Source organism: Chaetura pelagica, unplaced genomic scaffold, assembly GCF_000747805.2.
Source record: "Chaetura pelagica isolate M959 unplaced genomic scaffold, ChaPel_1.0 scaffold288, whole genome shotgun sequence".
NCBI lineage: Eukaryota > Metazoa > Chordata > Aves > Apodiformes > Apodidae > Chaetura > Chaetura pelagica.
Window position 1 is genome coordinate 295329 of NW_009954190.1, and position 15130 is coordinate 310458.

The window sequence follows — 15130 nt, forward strand, 5'->3', positions numbered from 1 at the left end:
CAACTCATTCCCTATGCTGAGTGTTCAGTCTTGAAGTTCCCTGCTTGTAAACAGGAGATGACAAGGCAAAAATTACTTTTCTACTGGGACTAACTCTTCTCTCTTTCATTCTTTTTTTGGGAGGGAACTGAGTCCTGCAAGCATTCTGTATTGTGTTTTTTATCACTTACTGTTTTGAGGGGAGCTGGGAAGAAATACTGGGATACCTAACACAAGGGCTTTATACACACACACAGGCACACACACAAACATTACATATATAGCTTGTGACTGTACCCTGCTCAGAGCTCTATTTTGACGCTGTACATTGTCAGCTTGTGGGTGCACAGGACACTTTCATCCTGGACCTAAATGGGGAGAAGGAAAGCTCTGCCACCTGTGGTCTCTTTGCTCCCAGTGGAGAGAACAGGGTAAGGACAATACAGCTCATGTGTTTCTTCCCTGATAAATGTAAGCTCATGAAAGACAAAAACGATATATTTTTTAAATTGTGCTATCTGTTTAAAAAGATACTCCCAATGGGATGAAGCGATTAAAAAAACACAGATCACAGACTCAGTGCTAGGGTCCAGCAGGGGCTGTGATCTTCATGAGGCTTGGACTACTGGGGGTTTCCCCAGGGCAGGGAGAGCAGGGTCTCACCAGCTGGCACCTTCAGTGGTGGGATGCACCCTAGGACCAAGGCATCACAGGCCATGGGTCAAGGTTGGGTCAGTGGGTCCCATGGACTCTTACAAGGGGTTTGTAATATGTGAATATTTCATTTGTTTCAGAGGAACTGATGTTAAACTTTTTCATCATTATCTTGCACGCTTGTGGGGTGATGCAAGAAATAGCAATAAAAAGCTACTCACCTGGGCATGAGTGTTCTTCCTTGAAGAGGCAGTTATATTGGAATAAGAGCTGACAGATGAGTTGGTATTCAAATCATCTGTGCTGAGGTTGTCAAGAGTGTCACTGAGGCCACTACTAACCGAGCTGCTGTCATCCCAGCTGCAGAGAAAGGAGCACATCTACTTTACATACTGTGTGTGAAGAGGCAGAAATAATCTCAAAGCAATTGATGCGATTACCTACTCTTCAAGAGGTTTACCTGAAAATTTTTAGTAATATTTCATAATGTACAAAGAATATTAGTTTTCAGACTTTTTAATTAATGATTTACTCACTATCAAGTGGTTGCTTGCTCAATTAATTAAAGAGTCAGATGCCTTTTAAAATATTAACATCGGGTCTAAGCAAGCACTAGTATAAGTCATTAAACCAGATTGTTTCATGCTTCGTTGCAATCACATACAGTACACTGGCAGAGAAATCCATTAAACCTACCTGGTATTGCTAGCCAAAGCATTATTAATAGCTTGGAGAACATCTAATGTATTTCCAGCCTACAGAAAAATAAAAGGAGTATCTCCTCTGCAGCCTGATCAACTGTCTGCAGAAAGCCAGTATTTAAAAAAAAATTATTTTCTTTCACCAGCATTTGTCTGGTGCAGTGTCATCAAAATAGGATTCCCTGACAATACAGTCACCTGAGTGGACAGAGAACACATTAAACATCTCTCAAGAAACACAGGCTGTCAGCTCTTCTGCTTTGGGAGATTGAGACAGAGCATGCAAATGAGAGAAAGGCCACTCTCACAGAAATGCCATTTACCTACACTCAAAAAAACGTTGTTTTTGCATGGAAGGGAGATTGATTTGTGTTTCTCAGACCTTTTTCAACACAACTGCTTCTCTGTGGTGCTACATTATGACTCTTAGCTTATTGCCATATACAGCAGTATACTCCCAGTTTTGCTATATCTCCACCTGTTCATCTTGTTTTGGATTAATTCTAGGCCACAGAGTTTGAAAAAATATTCACCTTAGTATTTGTAGTGGGATTCATCTTCTATACTTTTAGCTATATAAAATTTAGGTATCTCATTAAAGCTACCTATCTAGATGACCTTTCTAATCAGTACTAAGCAAGGTCCTTTAAGGGCAATTCACCCAGGCTCAATATGTGTCAGGTTTGTGGGATAAACTGGTCACTGAAGGTGCCTCTTTATGTCTTTCCCACTCCTAGAGAAGAAAGGTTTGATAGCTGTGTGTTCTAGACACAAAAATTCTGCAGTGACAAAGCTAGATTACATGTTTATGCAGGCTCATGAAGCTCAAAACACAAGAAAGAGCACATAACTTTTTTTTTTTTTTTTTTTGCAATAGCCTACATCATGAGCCACCTTTTACAATAAATCTAAAATTCAGTCCAGCAGTTGAGTTAAAGCTGAATACTATTTCTAATAGTCATCCAGAGCAAACAAGAAAAATGTCTATGAATTCTTATTTTATAGGCTGTGTTTTGGGAGTTTAAATTCACTTGTCCACTTGTTCATGGAAGGCTTTAGAAAGTCATAACAGCAGCAACAGTGAAGTGCACAGTACAAAATGTGTGCTGATGCACCAAAGTTCAGTGCACTAGTCTTGTATCATAGCAACTGCAGCCAAGCATTACCTTCATTTTGCAAAAGGTAGAAAATCACATTAGCAAACCAGCTCAGTGACAAGATAAATGTATTTCAGAGGGCAACAATTTATTACAATGCTGCACTTCCCACTGTTAAGTACAATGACCATAAATACATACGTCTTCTGCAACACTTCCAGGTAATACACACATGAGTGATTTAATAATACTATTGAATACCTAAGCAATTATAATATATCTTATAGGCTGCCCACATTCATCTAAGAACCACTTCTGAAGCACTAGTCATTTGTACTTTCTGTATTTTTCACTGTCTAATGTGACACAGAATTTCAATGTTGCTAAAAGTCAGTATTCAAATGCTGTGTGCCACATGGCAATATACCTTGTATAACAGTGCTAAGATTGATAAAAACATTTATAATATTAAATATGATTAGGTTTTAGAAAATATAATATGCCCTCTTTGCCCTTTTTAAAAGGTATCTTTAAAAGATACCTTAAAAGGACAAAAAATCATAAGACATCTTAAATGAGATATACTTGGTACTTTCACAAGCAACATAACTTTTAATGTATGACATTCACGTCAGTTTATACCTGACCATCAATTTCCTAAGTCTACTCTAAGACCCTGGGGAAAAGATCAACATTTAATTCTGTTTCACCATGCTTGTTTGTTATTTTATGCTATTTTATGTTTTTGATTCTTCATTTAATTTTTCTCTGTAAGAAGATTCACAGTTTCTAAATTCTGAAATAGTTCAGCTGATTCATGAAATATGTACATGATCTCTACAATTGAAGTTTTCAGGCAAGAAGTACTACAATCACATTTCCCTTTCTATTACAGCTTCTCTGTGGTTTTTCATATTTATCACACTTCACTCACCAGTGGATTACTAGAAGGTTCTGGGAATGCTCATGGCCATCTTGTAAGATATATATATATAAGATTATTTTGACACCTTCACTACTGACCTTTCAGAACCATCACTATATCTATCTGGTCTTTTTTCCACTTATGACAGGTGCTCAGGATGTCTTCTAAGCTTATGGGCTTTCATACCTCAAAACTTCTTCTAATATTCAGTATGCCTGTAAACCACAGAAATATCCAAATCCTTTTTATTTTCTCTATGACATTTTTCAAAGGACTATTAGGATTCCTACTTGGCACAATGTTTGGTACCAACCTTTTAAAAAAAAAACATAGTAAAAATGGAAAATTCTAACAAAATAGACCACATCAGTCACCCTTTTGGCAATTCTGTTGTTCTGTGCTTATTTTAGTGCATTGTCCAGAGTTGTTTTAACTTGTTTATGTAGCTTATTTTTCCGAGCTTTCATTTTCCACATTTTTAGCTCTTTCACCAGGGCTAGATAGTATAGTTGCTATCAGATGAGTTAATTTTTATTATTATTTTTTTTTATAATGAAGATGCCCTATTTATAATTTCAAAAGAAAAATCTTGCTGATTCATATTAATTTCTTCTTTAAGCTAACAGAGGTATGACAAACAAATCTGGTAAAATTATATGTTCATCACCTTGAGACTGAAAACCCTTTCTTGGGAGTTTGCAGCAAATTCTTACTGTATTTTTTGTTCTTGTTCCTCCTACCCCTCATCAAAACAATATTCAGTGTCAAACTGTGCCTAAGGGACTTAATATTGACTTTTAATATACTGGCTAAGAGTCATCTTTCATTTTCATTTTATCTTACATTTAATTTTCTCATTTTCATGCATCATACAGAATTTATAACAGACCAGGTTACTCTTGTTGCTTATTAATGCCTGACACATCTTCCCTTTTAAAGTACATTTTAGCTACTAACATAATTGGCAAAATCTGCTTTATTTTCTTGTAGGGTGTCAGCCTCAGGTTGATTTCTTTAAAAGAAAATGCCAGCTAATGCAGCTCAGCTATCTGGGAGAGTGAGGCTAAGAGAAAAATGCCTTATTTTGACAGGTTCTGGCAACTTTTTCTTTGAGAAACCCCTGGATCCCAAGAGAAGAACCATGAAACTTAGTAAGCCACAATATTGATATGAAGGATGTGTATTTTGCTGATTCTAAGACAAATCCTCTCAAATCTGGAAAATTTATAGATCTCTTCAAAATTGTTGTTTGCATAGGCCTAGCAGAGTCTTCTTAGGTTTCTTCTTACATAAGGGGCCAAAGTATTCTCACTACCCAGCAGCTCAGCTGAACTTTTTGTGTGCTGCCTAGTTCTGGGTTCAAAACAGCAAACAAAACAACAAAACAGCCAACAGCCCAGCAGTCACAACTCTCGTTGTGAATGCACGTAATAACACATTTTTTTATTTTTTATTTTTAATTTTTTTTTTTTGTCTTCTCTTCAAAAACCAATTTAGTGCTTTAAGAGGTCTGCTCTGGGGAACAATCAGAATTTTGCATTTGAACAAGCTGTCTGTTGTCATTTTTTCAAAGGAAATGAAAGAATTTTGTAACAAAAGGGACTACATGAAGCATGATTGAACCTATAGTTTGCTGCAGGGGTATCTTAAGATTTAGGTTACCAGCCACTCAAACTGCATGTCAAAAACCAGCAGCTATTTATTTGCCTTACTGTATCTGTACCTCAGCTTTCCATCTGTAAAATGAACACAAGAAATGCATAAATGGGTTTGAAAACAGAGTCTCTAATAATTCTGGATACTCAGACTCTACACTAAAAAGCAGCTTAAAAAAGCCCCTTTGTCTTTAGATTAACATTCTAACAGTGTAAGATAAATAAAATAAGGGACTGCACATGTGGAATAACAAGGAATATGCAAAATACTTAATAACTGCTTTAAAACAGAACATCCTCCATCTACACATTATATAAAATAAGGACTCAAGAGGCTGGGCGAGCCTGGCAAAACTGTTGACCAAACTACAATTGCCTGAAAATGCATGTGCAAAAGAAACGTATATTAAGGTTACACAAGTAACACTTTTGTTTCTTCTGAGCGCTTTTACAACCTCATTAAGTTCATTTTACACAGCATGAATAACATTCAGCTTTATCAGCTTCATGATTTTGATAATTATTCCATCTCTTCAATCATATACAGGGCTGAATTCGAACAGGGAATCTGGACTGCAGTAGGAATGCTCCTTCACCTTGGGAGCTAGAAAAACTGTGTCAACCTTGTGGTAGGCACCAAGGGGTGGAATCCTTCCTCTCCCTGATAGATTTACTGCCACTGTGTTACACTCTTCATCCAGAAAGATACCTCATGCTCCTTGAGTTTTCCCAGTCACTTTGCAGTAACAATACTAATATTCTTTCAGCTCAGAGGATGTGTGGGGTTTTTTTTGATGCACTAGGTATGTCTGTGAGATATTTGCACTACATAAAACTCATCCTCTAATTCTAGCCTGCATCTTTCAAATCTGAACAGTTGTTGCCCATTTTGAAGCAAGAAATAATATTTCTGCTGGAGAAAGCAATCCCTTCCACGTTCTTTCTAATTGCTGAAGATGGCTATGAACATTGTACAGATACCAATGTACCAGTAATTGCTACAAATGCTCCAAAGTTCCACCTGCTTGATCATTTCAATTACTCCATGAAGTTAAGGAAATAGCAGCTTGCTATCTACAAACTGGTTTGTCTCCCCATCGCTTTTTGTCTTATTTTCATCAGTGTGCAGTACTGAAAAGTTCTCTCCATTATAAACCTCTCCTTGAACTTTCTACAGCGTAGCTACTCTAGAAATAGAAAGGTGGCTGAAGTCAAAATACTCGGTGCTTAACATCAGCATGTAGAGCTGATTGAAGATTAAAATGTATCTGCACAAGTAATCCCTCAAAAGGAAAGATAAATTGCACTCAACTGTGCTTGTGACACTTTTGTGTTTGCTTTCCACAAGTATTCGGTTTTCTTTGCTTGAAAAAAAAATCCAATTCTGACTTTTCACTCTGAAGTATATGAACAAAATGAGGAATATTTTTTTATGGGATAAGAAGTTATTTCCCACAGCAAGTGGGCAAAAAATAGAGGTCTAGGGAAAAGATGCAATGAAACTACATACTGAAGACCTGCAGAAAGATAGAAATGTTTGTGGTTTTTTTTTTCTAGAGGTTTTGCATAATGGCTGAAAATACAACATGCACTGCATTGGAAGAGCAACGAATGCCGAAGGTGCACGGCAAGAGGAAGTGGTACTAACAATGTCTTAGCTCCATGGATATCTAAAATATTCTCCTTCCACAGCACATGTTTCAGAAAATCAAACCAATCTCTAATTGCAGACAAGACACAATGGAGTGCCCAACCACAACCATTGTTCCTTCCACCCTTCCTGTTTCTATTTTCAGCATTTTCCTACAAGCTCTTAAACTTGCCAGCTCAGTGAAGTCCACTATACTGATAAACTGGGTCAATGCCTGGAACTTATTTCAACATTGGCATACTTCATTAATTTTTGAGAGTGTCTCCAGCCAAAGTAGCCTAAGTATGCAAAAGCATTTTTACTAGCAGATTGTCACACATAGAAAGGCAGTAAGTCTCCAATTAATGTGCTATCAAGTCTGCTGGAAAATTATGGTTGCTTCAACGCATCCAGCCCTTGGCACAGTCTACCAAGTTGCTGGCATTTTTTTCTTTGGTTCATGACTGATTTTTGCAAGCAGAAGCAGGAACTACTGCTTGCAGAATACATCTTTAGAAAACAAACCCAATACTTTTCCTCTTAGAACATTCCTTTAATCAGAATTGTTCTGCCTAGGGAGGTTTGTAACTGACAGAAAAAAAAAAAAAAGTACTTTGTCACAGGCTTTGGACTGCACATGAATAGCTTTAGGCCACAGTAGTAGACCTACAATCCTTGCATGTCTTGCTAGGAATGACTGCTTGCAGAATACATCTTTAGAAAACAAACCCAATACTTTTCCTCTTAGAACATTCCTTTAATCAGAATTGTTCTGCCTAGGGAGGTTTGTAACTGACAGAAAAATTGGACTGCACATGAATAGCTTTAGGCCACAGTAGTAGACCTACAATCCTTGCATGTCTTGCTAGGAATGAGAAATCCTTAGTCACATTCTTGCTAATGCCACTGGAGTTCACATATTCTCAGGAACTTGTGTATGGATTTGGGATTCAGGGAATCTGAACAAACACATTCAGCAAAGCAATGTTTTTTTGCTCTTTATATCAACTTGGAGCTTTCAAAGTGTCAAAACTCTATTAAATATTTCTAAAATGTTTGTTACCATAGTGGGTACACACAGGGCAGTGCCCATGGGGGCATATTTGTGGGACGAGTGGTCTTAGAGGACAAATAACACAACTGAGATCATGACAAATGAGTAAGACACAGGGCTAAAAAGAAACCTTACTCCTAGGGGGTGTGTTGAGGATCTACAAATCCATACTAAGAGGAGATCGAAGATGAGCAGTGAGGCATTATCTCCATCCTTTGGCTGCACATAGTTGGTTTATTTACATAACTGAATCCTTAAATGATGCAGTTCTCCATTGTCCCTCTCTTAGAGCCTCTTGATGTCTCAACACAATTGCTCATTGAAACAGTAGAGGCATAAGAAAGGAAACGAGCAATTGCCTTGGTTAGTATAGCCTACTTCCATCTTTGCCAAATGAGTTGCTAGTTCACTACTCTACTGCAATGGCTAGGACATGGAAACCCTCAGTTTTTCTGGATAGTTATTTAAATCAGTCAATAGTACCCTAAAAAAGCAAAATCCTCAAATTTAGCCACCTGCAAAGTGAGCCGCTACCTGGAGCATAAAACAACCTGTGGTCAAAGCACCTACATTACATGTGACTCTTGGGAGTCAGAGGTTGGCATTTAATCCCTGGGTATTCAGTAGACAAAGGCAGGCACAGCCAAAGGGTAAACAGGAAAGACTGAAGAGATATGAGCAATGTAGAGGACTTAAGCCAGATGTCCACAGCAGAAAGCTTCAGCTTAATACTCCTTTCCCTACCCATAAAAGTTAAGCCCTACAAGAGGAAGATAGAACTCACTGACCATCAGTCTGTGCTTAAGCCAGTCCCACACTGACAAAATGTATAAAACAGGGAACACAATGCATAAACTAGCCTCCACAACACACTCCATGGAGGTCTGGACATTGCTTCTCTACACCAGTAAAGTGAATACTAGTTGCAGTCCAGGCTGCTGCCATGAACTGTCTTCTCTGACAGTCATTCAGGACACGTTTCAGGAGAGTAAGTCAAGATTCAGCCTAAAATAAAGACTTTATAAGTACTCCTTTTGAGAACAGAAATGATCTCTTAGCTCATTAAGAAGATAAGAAAATAATTGGACTGTTTTACTCAAAGCAACTCCTCACTAGCACACCAATATATCAGCAGGCAGACTTTCTCCTTCAAAGTTCAATTCATCATGAATTAATCCATTTTAAATCTTTTACTGTGAGCTCAGCTGCTCATTATTCATAAAACAGATACACTGACCCTTCACAGACAGATTCAAGATGGCACAGAGTTCATAAAATCAATACTATGTTTCAATCCGCAGACTGTGAGAGCAAAAGCCCAGCATCAAACAAGAATGACAGGGGCTCTAAATGTCATTATAGCTATTTTATCCTCATAGCTAAATGAAAACATTGCCAATTGGACTCATACTTCATCACCTTTTCCTTGTCAAGTGAAATGCATTACCTGTCATACCCAAACAAGGCAACCACTGAAGCATTAATCCAGAATTACTTTGAGGTCACGGATAGAAAATCATGTCATGTACATTTCAAAATGGATGCATTCAGCCTATTCTAAGGAAAATTGTTTACAACTAAAAAGGATAGCAATGCATTTATGCATCTGCTTTAATGCAGTATCACTTTGGGAGTATTTTTTAATTCACTTTTGAAAATTTTTTTGAGAAGTTTCAATTAGAATATTATATCCTACTACAGAAATTACTTCTAGCCCAAGAGCACAATTAGAGCAAAATGCATTTTTGCAAGGCTAATGTATTTCCATATTTCTTCTTCCAAGCATTTAATAAGTACTTTAAGAAATGATTTGGTTTCAGAGCCTGCAGGAGAAAAATTAATTGATGGAAGATCTACATTTCTTGCGAAAATTATACATCCCTTGAAAAACCTGCATACACACACCTCAAGATCTGAATAAGTCTTTACCAGAAGCCCTTCTGGTTTCCACTTATTTCTGAATACAATGCTTAATCTGACATGATAGGGACAACACAAAGTCATTAACTAACTCTAAATTCGTAACAGAATGTATCAACAACAATTAGACTTGGAAAAGGGAATTTAGGTAAGTGTTGCATGAATGAAATAATAAATATGCAACTAGAAAAGACATTTTGTTCCCAGAATGTACAGGGTTTTTTTTGTTGTTTTTTTTCGCACGAGACAGATAAACAGCATCCATTTTTAATTACATTTGAAACAGAGTATAGGAAACAGTAATATATGGGCTGAAGCGAGATGTAAGGAAGTAATTTCATCAAGAACTGCTGACAATATCATAACAAACCAAGAGAAAAAAAGCTTTTGATGGAATTATCTTCCTGTTGCTCTTTGTTATGTTTTCAAAACACTGTTTGGATCCAAGAGATGTTTAAATTTTTCAAACGCAGATTCAGACGATTAATTAAGTTAATTAACGTCAGTTGAATGGACATAAATAACAAGTTACCATGCCTATACAGTTCTTCAGAAGATATAAAAGCAATATAAAACTCTATTCTCTGTTACCTCATCACTAAAAATGTCCTTTTTCACTTTGTATGTGGTCAATTTGTATCAAAGAAATGAAGAGAGAAATAAGAACCCATAAGCCTAAAGGAAAATCTCATGGGGCCCACACTTGTATTTGAAGGAATACTATATTGAAACAAAGAATACCATATTGAAACCAATACCTTAAATACCCTGAGATAAGCTGAGTTTGACCTTTGAAAACCGCCAGCCAGGGCTTCAGCTGGGAAGGAGATACTGAAAAATCAAAGCTCTTTACTCAACCTTGTCTTTACAGTTTACAAAGAAATTAAACAGATTCTCATTATAATTGTTCAGAGAAGAAATCTTCCCAGTAAGTATGTGTCCATGGTCAAATGACAATGTACCTGAGCTACTGGTAACTTCCTCTGGTGTGCACAGTCTCTCATGTTTCAGAATATTTGTTGCTAGAACTAGCTGTCTTATTTTTGCTTACCTGCAGAAGCAGGGATTTATTTTTCCTGCTTGCAACTAATTATACTCAATCTGAGGAAAAGAATGTTCGTAACTATGTTAGTGGAATGATGAGAAGTAAATCTGTTCATTCTGGTCATGATATTCATCCTATAAATCTCCATGAAACAGCAAGACTTAAAACCAGCAGTTTTATGCAGTTTTGCTGTTGGGGTAAAGCAAGTTGCTTTTGGCTTGTAAGAGACATTTCTTACCCCACATTTTCCTTTGCTGAGGATGGAAAGATGTGGCAGGTGGAGACTAAAACAAAATTGACACTTTTTAATTGTATTTTATTTTAAATCATTCTTTACAATCGTAAATTGACACTAGTAACTTTGTGCCAGACACCTTTTATCCTTGTCACCTCACTGTAGCAGTCCCTGATAATCTTCTTGGCCACTGGCATAATGTGGTCCCAGATTTCATGGCCCTGCACTGCCATCCAAAGAGCAGGGAGAGGGGGTACCCCAGGAGTGGGGCACCTCTCACCACTTGTCAACACAGTCACAGCCCTTCTGAAAGTGTGGGGTGAATTTAATCTAGGAAGTAGCTGGAAGCAATGGGCTTTCTCCCTATCCTCATTCAATGTAGTTTTTCCCTGCAGGTGTCAAGACTGGTTACTGTGGGAAAAGTTGCTAGCTTGATGCCTAAGAGGGTTCTAAATAAAAAACTTCACCCTTCAATCTCTTTGAGAGCTTGATCCACACAAACATTTTCAGATAACAGGATAAGCTTATTATCTGAAGCCTAATAGCCTTACTTGCTTGCAATCAGCATCATGACAACCTGTCTAGCAAAGGACAAGTTAAGCAGAACACAAAGCTCCTTCTTCTCCTGGTTTTGTTTCCTGGGACTGTCACTCACACTTGTTGCTTATTTCCCAGATCTTGCTGACTAAAGACTTAGAGTACTGTTTTAGCAGAAAGTAGGAAGGGACTTTCTCTTACTTATGCATGACCTAATTTTTAGCATCATTTTGTAAGGAATGAAGGCTTCAGTGCTCCTGTGCTATGTGGCCTTCAGGCCCTTGCTCATCACTGCTGCCAGGGGAAAACTGCTGGCTGATTTAATCAAATGTTGCAGAAAACTTAAGGAATAAAAAAAATTTTAGTTTGTGACTCTCATGCAGATACCAGCCATACAAAGTCAGAGGCAAAGTAGATGTCTCTCTGGGAGTAAAAGTACAATATGAATTAAATTAAATATATCAGACATACATGTTTCTATACACAAAACCAGATTTATTTAAAAAAAAAAAAAAAAAGTTTAATCTAGTTTAGAAATCTCTTTATTCTATTTTTACTAAATAGGTTAATGGAATATTTTTATTCAGGTTTTGGTTTTGGAGGTTTTTTCCTGATTTTTAATTCCTTCTATTCCTTTTTCCCTCCTTGAAGGTCAGGCCCCTGAGTTTAGAAAACACAAATTTCAGAACCAAAATTATTTGCAGTTTAGTCATCCTAGCATTTATATGATATTTTTTCAGTTATCTAAATGTTCAAGATTTTCTTGGTCTGCATTAGAGAGATATCTGGGCATTTAGATTATTGCCATTGGTTAGATTTAGATAAATTCTGTTTGAAGAGTTTAATGTTGCTCTTAATCCTGATTTGTGTCAGGCTTTTGCAGCTATTCAGTTGCACCTTATGTTGCCTTGCTGCTTTTCACATGGTCAGTAACAGCAATCATTGAGCTACAGTACTATAAGTCTGCTCAGAGATCACAGCTGAGATAGACTATCCCCAGAAGTTTCCAAAGACATGTATTTGTTATTGCATATACAGGTGATACCTAACCTTTGTTGGTCCCATAATCTCTTACAGTCCCTGTGCCATGTATTTATCATCTTGTCAGTGAGGGTCTGAGCTCATTTGTGGAACTGTTACTTCAGGTTTCAACCTAATCCTTATCCAATTTTTAGGAGTCTGGAGAAGAGGGGGTTGTAGGAGTGAGTTACAGGCCAGATAAATTGTTCTGGTTTCCGGACTATGACAGGGCAAAATATCAGGGACCTACGCAGATTTAAAGCTAGCTGGAAATTTTCAGTCAAAACATATTTGAAAATAAATACTGAAAGTCATAAAAACATATCAATATTTTTTTAAATAATATTTTGTTCAAAAAATGGAGTAACTTAGTTATAAATTTGAGTCAATTTTTAGATGTTTAAATTTACATTATGTGATATCAAAATCATTATGGAGAACTCTACTTAATACTGAACGAAATTCCTTTGTCCTAAATTGAAGCATCTTTAATGAAATATATCATATGCTTGTCATATTAAAAAATATTCAGATAACAAAATAATAAAGGATAACATAAAATTAATGCTTGAAACAAAATTTTAATAACAGATTTTTTTTTTCTTAAATCAAACCTATTTTAAATTCTCTCCTGACCAGTGAAAAAACATTTCACTCATAATTTAGTGCAAATCCAGAGCCAAAATATTAGAAATTCCTTTAAAAAGAAACAACCTATTTTAGTCAAATCTTTAAAAGATATTCAACAAATAATAATAAATAATTTTTATGCATCCTAAAATTTTAGGTATTTTTCCTAGCACAGTGACAGATGTTTCCTGAAGGCATTGCTGCATTTTTCTTTGTAAACAATTTCGTTAAAAAAAGCAGAACCCAAACTCTTTAGAATGTTGTACCCTTCTTCCGGATAATAGAATGTTTCCCTTGGCTGGTTTTAACTCCAAGTTCTGAGAAACAGCACATTAAAGCACCCCTCTCAGCTGAAAAGGTGGCAGCACTAATGTACCTCACTGTGGGTTCTCTCTCATCTCCAGCAGGAGAAAAACAATGTTTGATCTCCCTGTTGGCACATAAATAACTGCCTGAGTGGATTTACCCCCATTAACATGTCAGGAGCTATAAAATGTTGAAGGAATTTGGTTCTGGCTGTTCCTCAGGGATTCTGGGTCACTGATGAGTTTATTGTGGTTGGCATCAGGGAGCAGAAAGAGGATTTTGGGGTGGGACTAAACTAGAAATTATACATGATGGTGACAAAAGCCTTCTGGCTTCTTGGCCCACCATGACCATGCACGTGTGCCTGTGGAATGGTAGCAGCAGAGCCACAGAGCAAGAGCAGGAGACTTTGGCACTTGAGGAGCCATTTCTATCTACTAGGCATTTGTGCCAGGCTTAATGCATGCTGCTGGAGACACAGCTATCTGCCAGACCCAGGACAGGGTCCCTCCAGGCAGCTCACTTTGCTGCACAGGACACCTCATCTCAGGGCCAGTTTAAACATGTCTCCAAAATGACAGTTACCCTGGGACACAAGTGTGCCTTAAATGTGACTTACCCTCTCAACTATGTGAATTTTTAAGTAACTTCAGTACTATGAAAAGCAAGTTTGCTATTTATTGTTTCCACCCCAAAAACCTCCATCCCTAGGAGAGCTATGAAAGTTGGGATATAAATCTAAAATTATCAGGAAAAATGAAGCAATGCAGGCACACTGTTTTTTCAATGCAGTTTTTATCCATGTGAAAAAAGAAATTATTAAAAAATACTGTAATGGATAGACATAAAGCCCACAGTTCTGCTGGAAAGAGAAGAGAAAGGACTACAGTCCTTTTTGCCATCTTCTAGGAGAACTAAGAATGAAAATACTCATTTGCCATGTTGCAGAGAGAATTAGGATGCAAGAGAGACATAAAAAAAACAGACAGCAAGAGACTAAAGAAATACAATGGATTGCAGTGGAGAGGGACACCAATCTCAAACCCTGATGAAGAAAAGGATGGATGTTACCTCCAAAGGGCAGAGCTGTAGACATTAGAAGTACCAGAGTGTTTGGACAATAAAATTGCTGCATCTCTATTGCTGTGTCTCTACCCAAGACACACATGGCTGAGACAAAGGGCACTACAGACAGAAGCACAGGGTGCGCAGCAAAACAGTCCTCCCATGCAGTTCTAGCAGCAACAGTGTGTTGTCTTTACATTATACTAATACTTTGTGTACTTACTTTTCAGCTGAAATTGCCTTGTTCTTTCCCATTTAACCTAAAAGTCAGATAATCTTCGGTCTCTGACAGACCACATAAAATCATCAGAGGCAGTGGAAATTAGAGGGCAGAGAGTATTGCAATAGTGGGGACAGGCTATGGCAGGCTGTAAACTCTAGTGTAAACCGCCCTCTTAAAATCCCCAACACATACAACATGTAATACTACTGATATCAGGTTTCTACAACTAATCAATGTTTTCCCTTATAAAAGATCTTCATTTTCACATCTAGCCCACTCCTTGTTCCAAATTTAAATTCCCAGGAAAGTTCCAGGATAACTGGCATAAATAAGTATTGGCTAACAATCAATACTGTTGTGCTAAGATATAACAGAGGACCAACTATGAGAGAAATAACTTCTCTTTAATAATTTAATTGCTAAGAAACAAACCAAGATTACAGTTTTTCCCAGC

General features: G+C 37.2%; 1 protein-coding gene across 2 annotated transcripts in view; it reads right to left on the reverse strand.

The window, feature by feature from the left end:
- The window catches only part of NAV3 (neuron navigator 3), a 277623-nt gene that overhangs the window by 66912 nt on the left and 195581 nt on the right, over positions 1-15130 (reverse strand). For both annotated transcript variants that reach the window (XM_010003059.1, XM_010003058.1), the window contains exon 13: positions 861-993. In XM_010003059.1, the coding sequence (XP_010001361.1) occupies positions 861-993 (133 nt within the window). The remainder of the gene's footprint in view (positions 1-860; positions 994-15130) is intronic.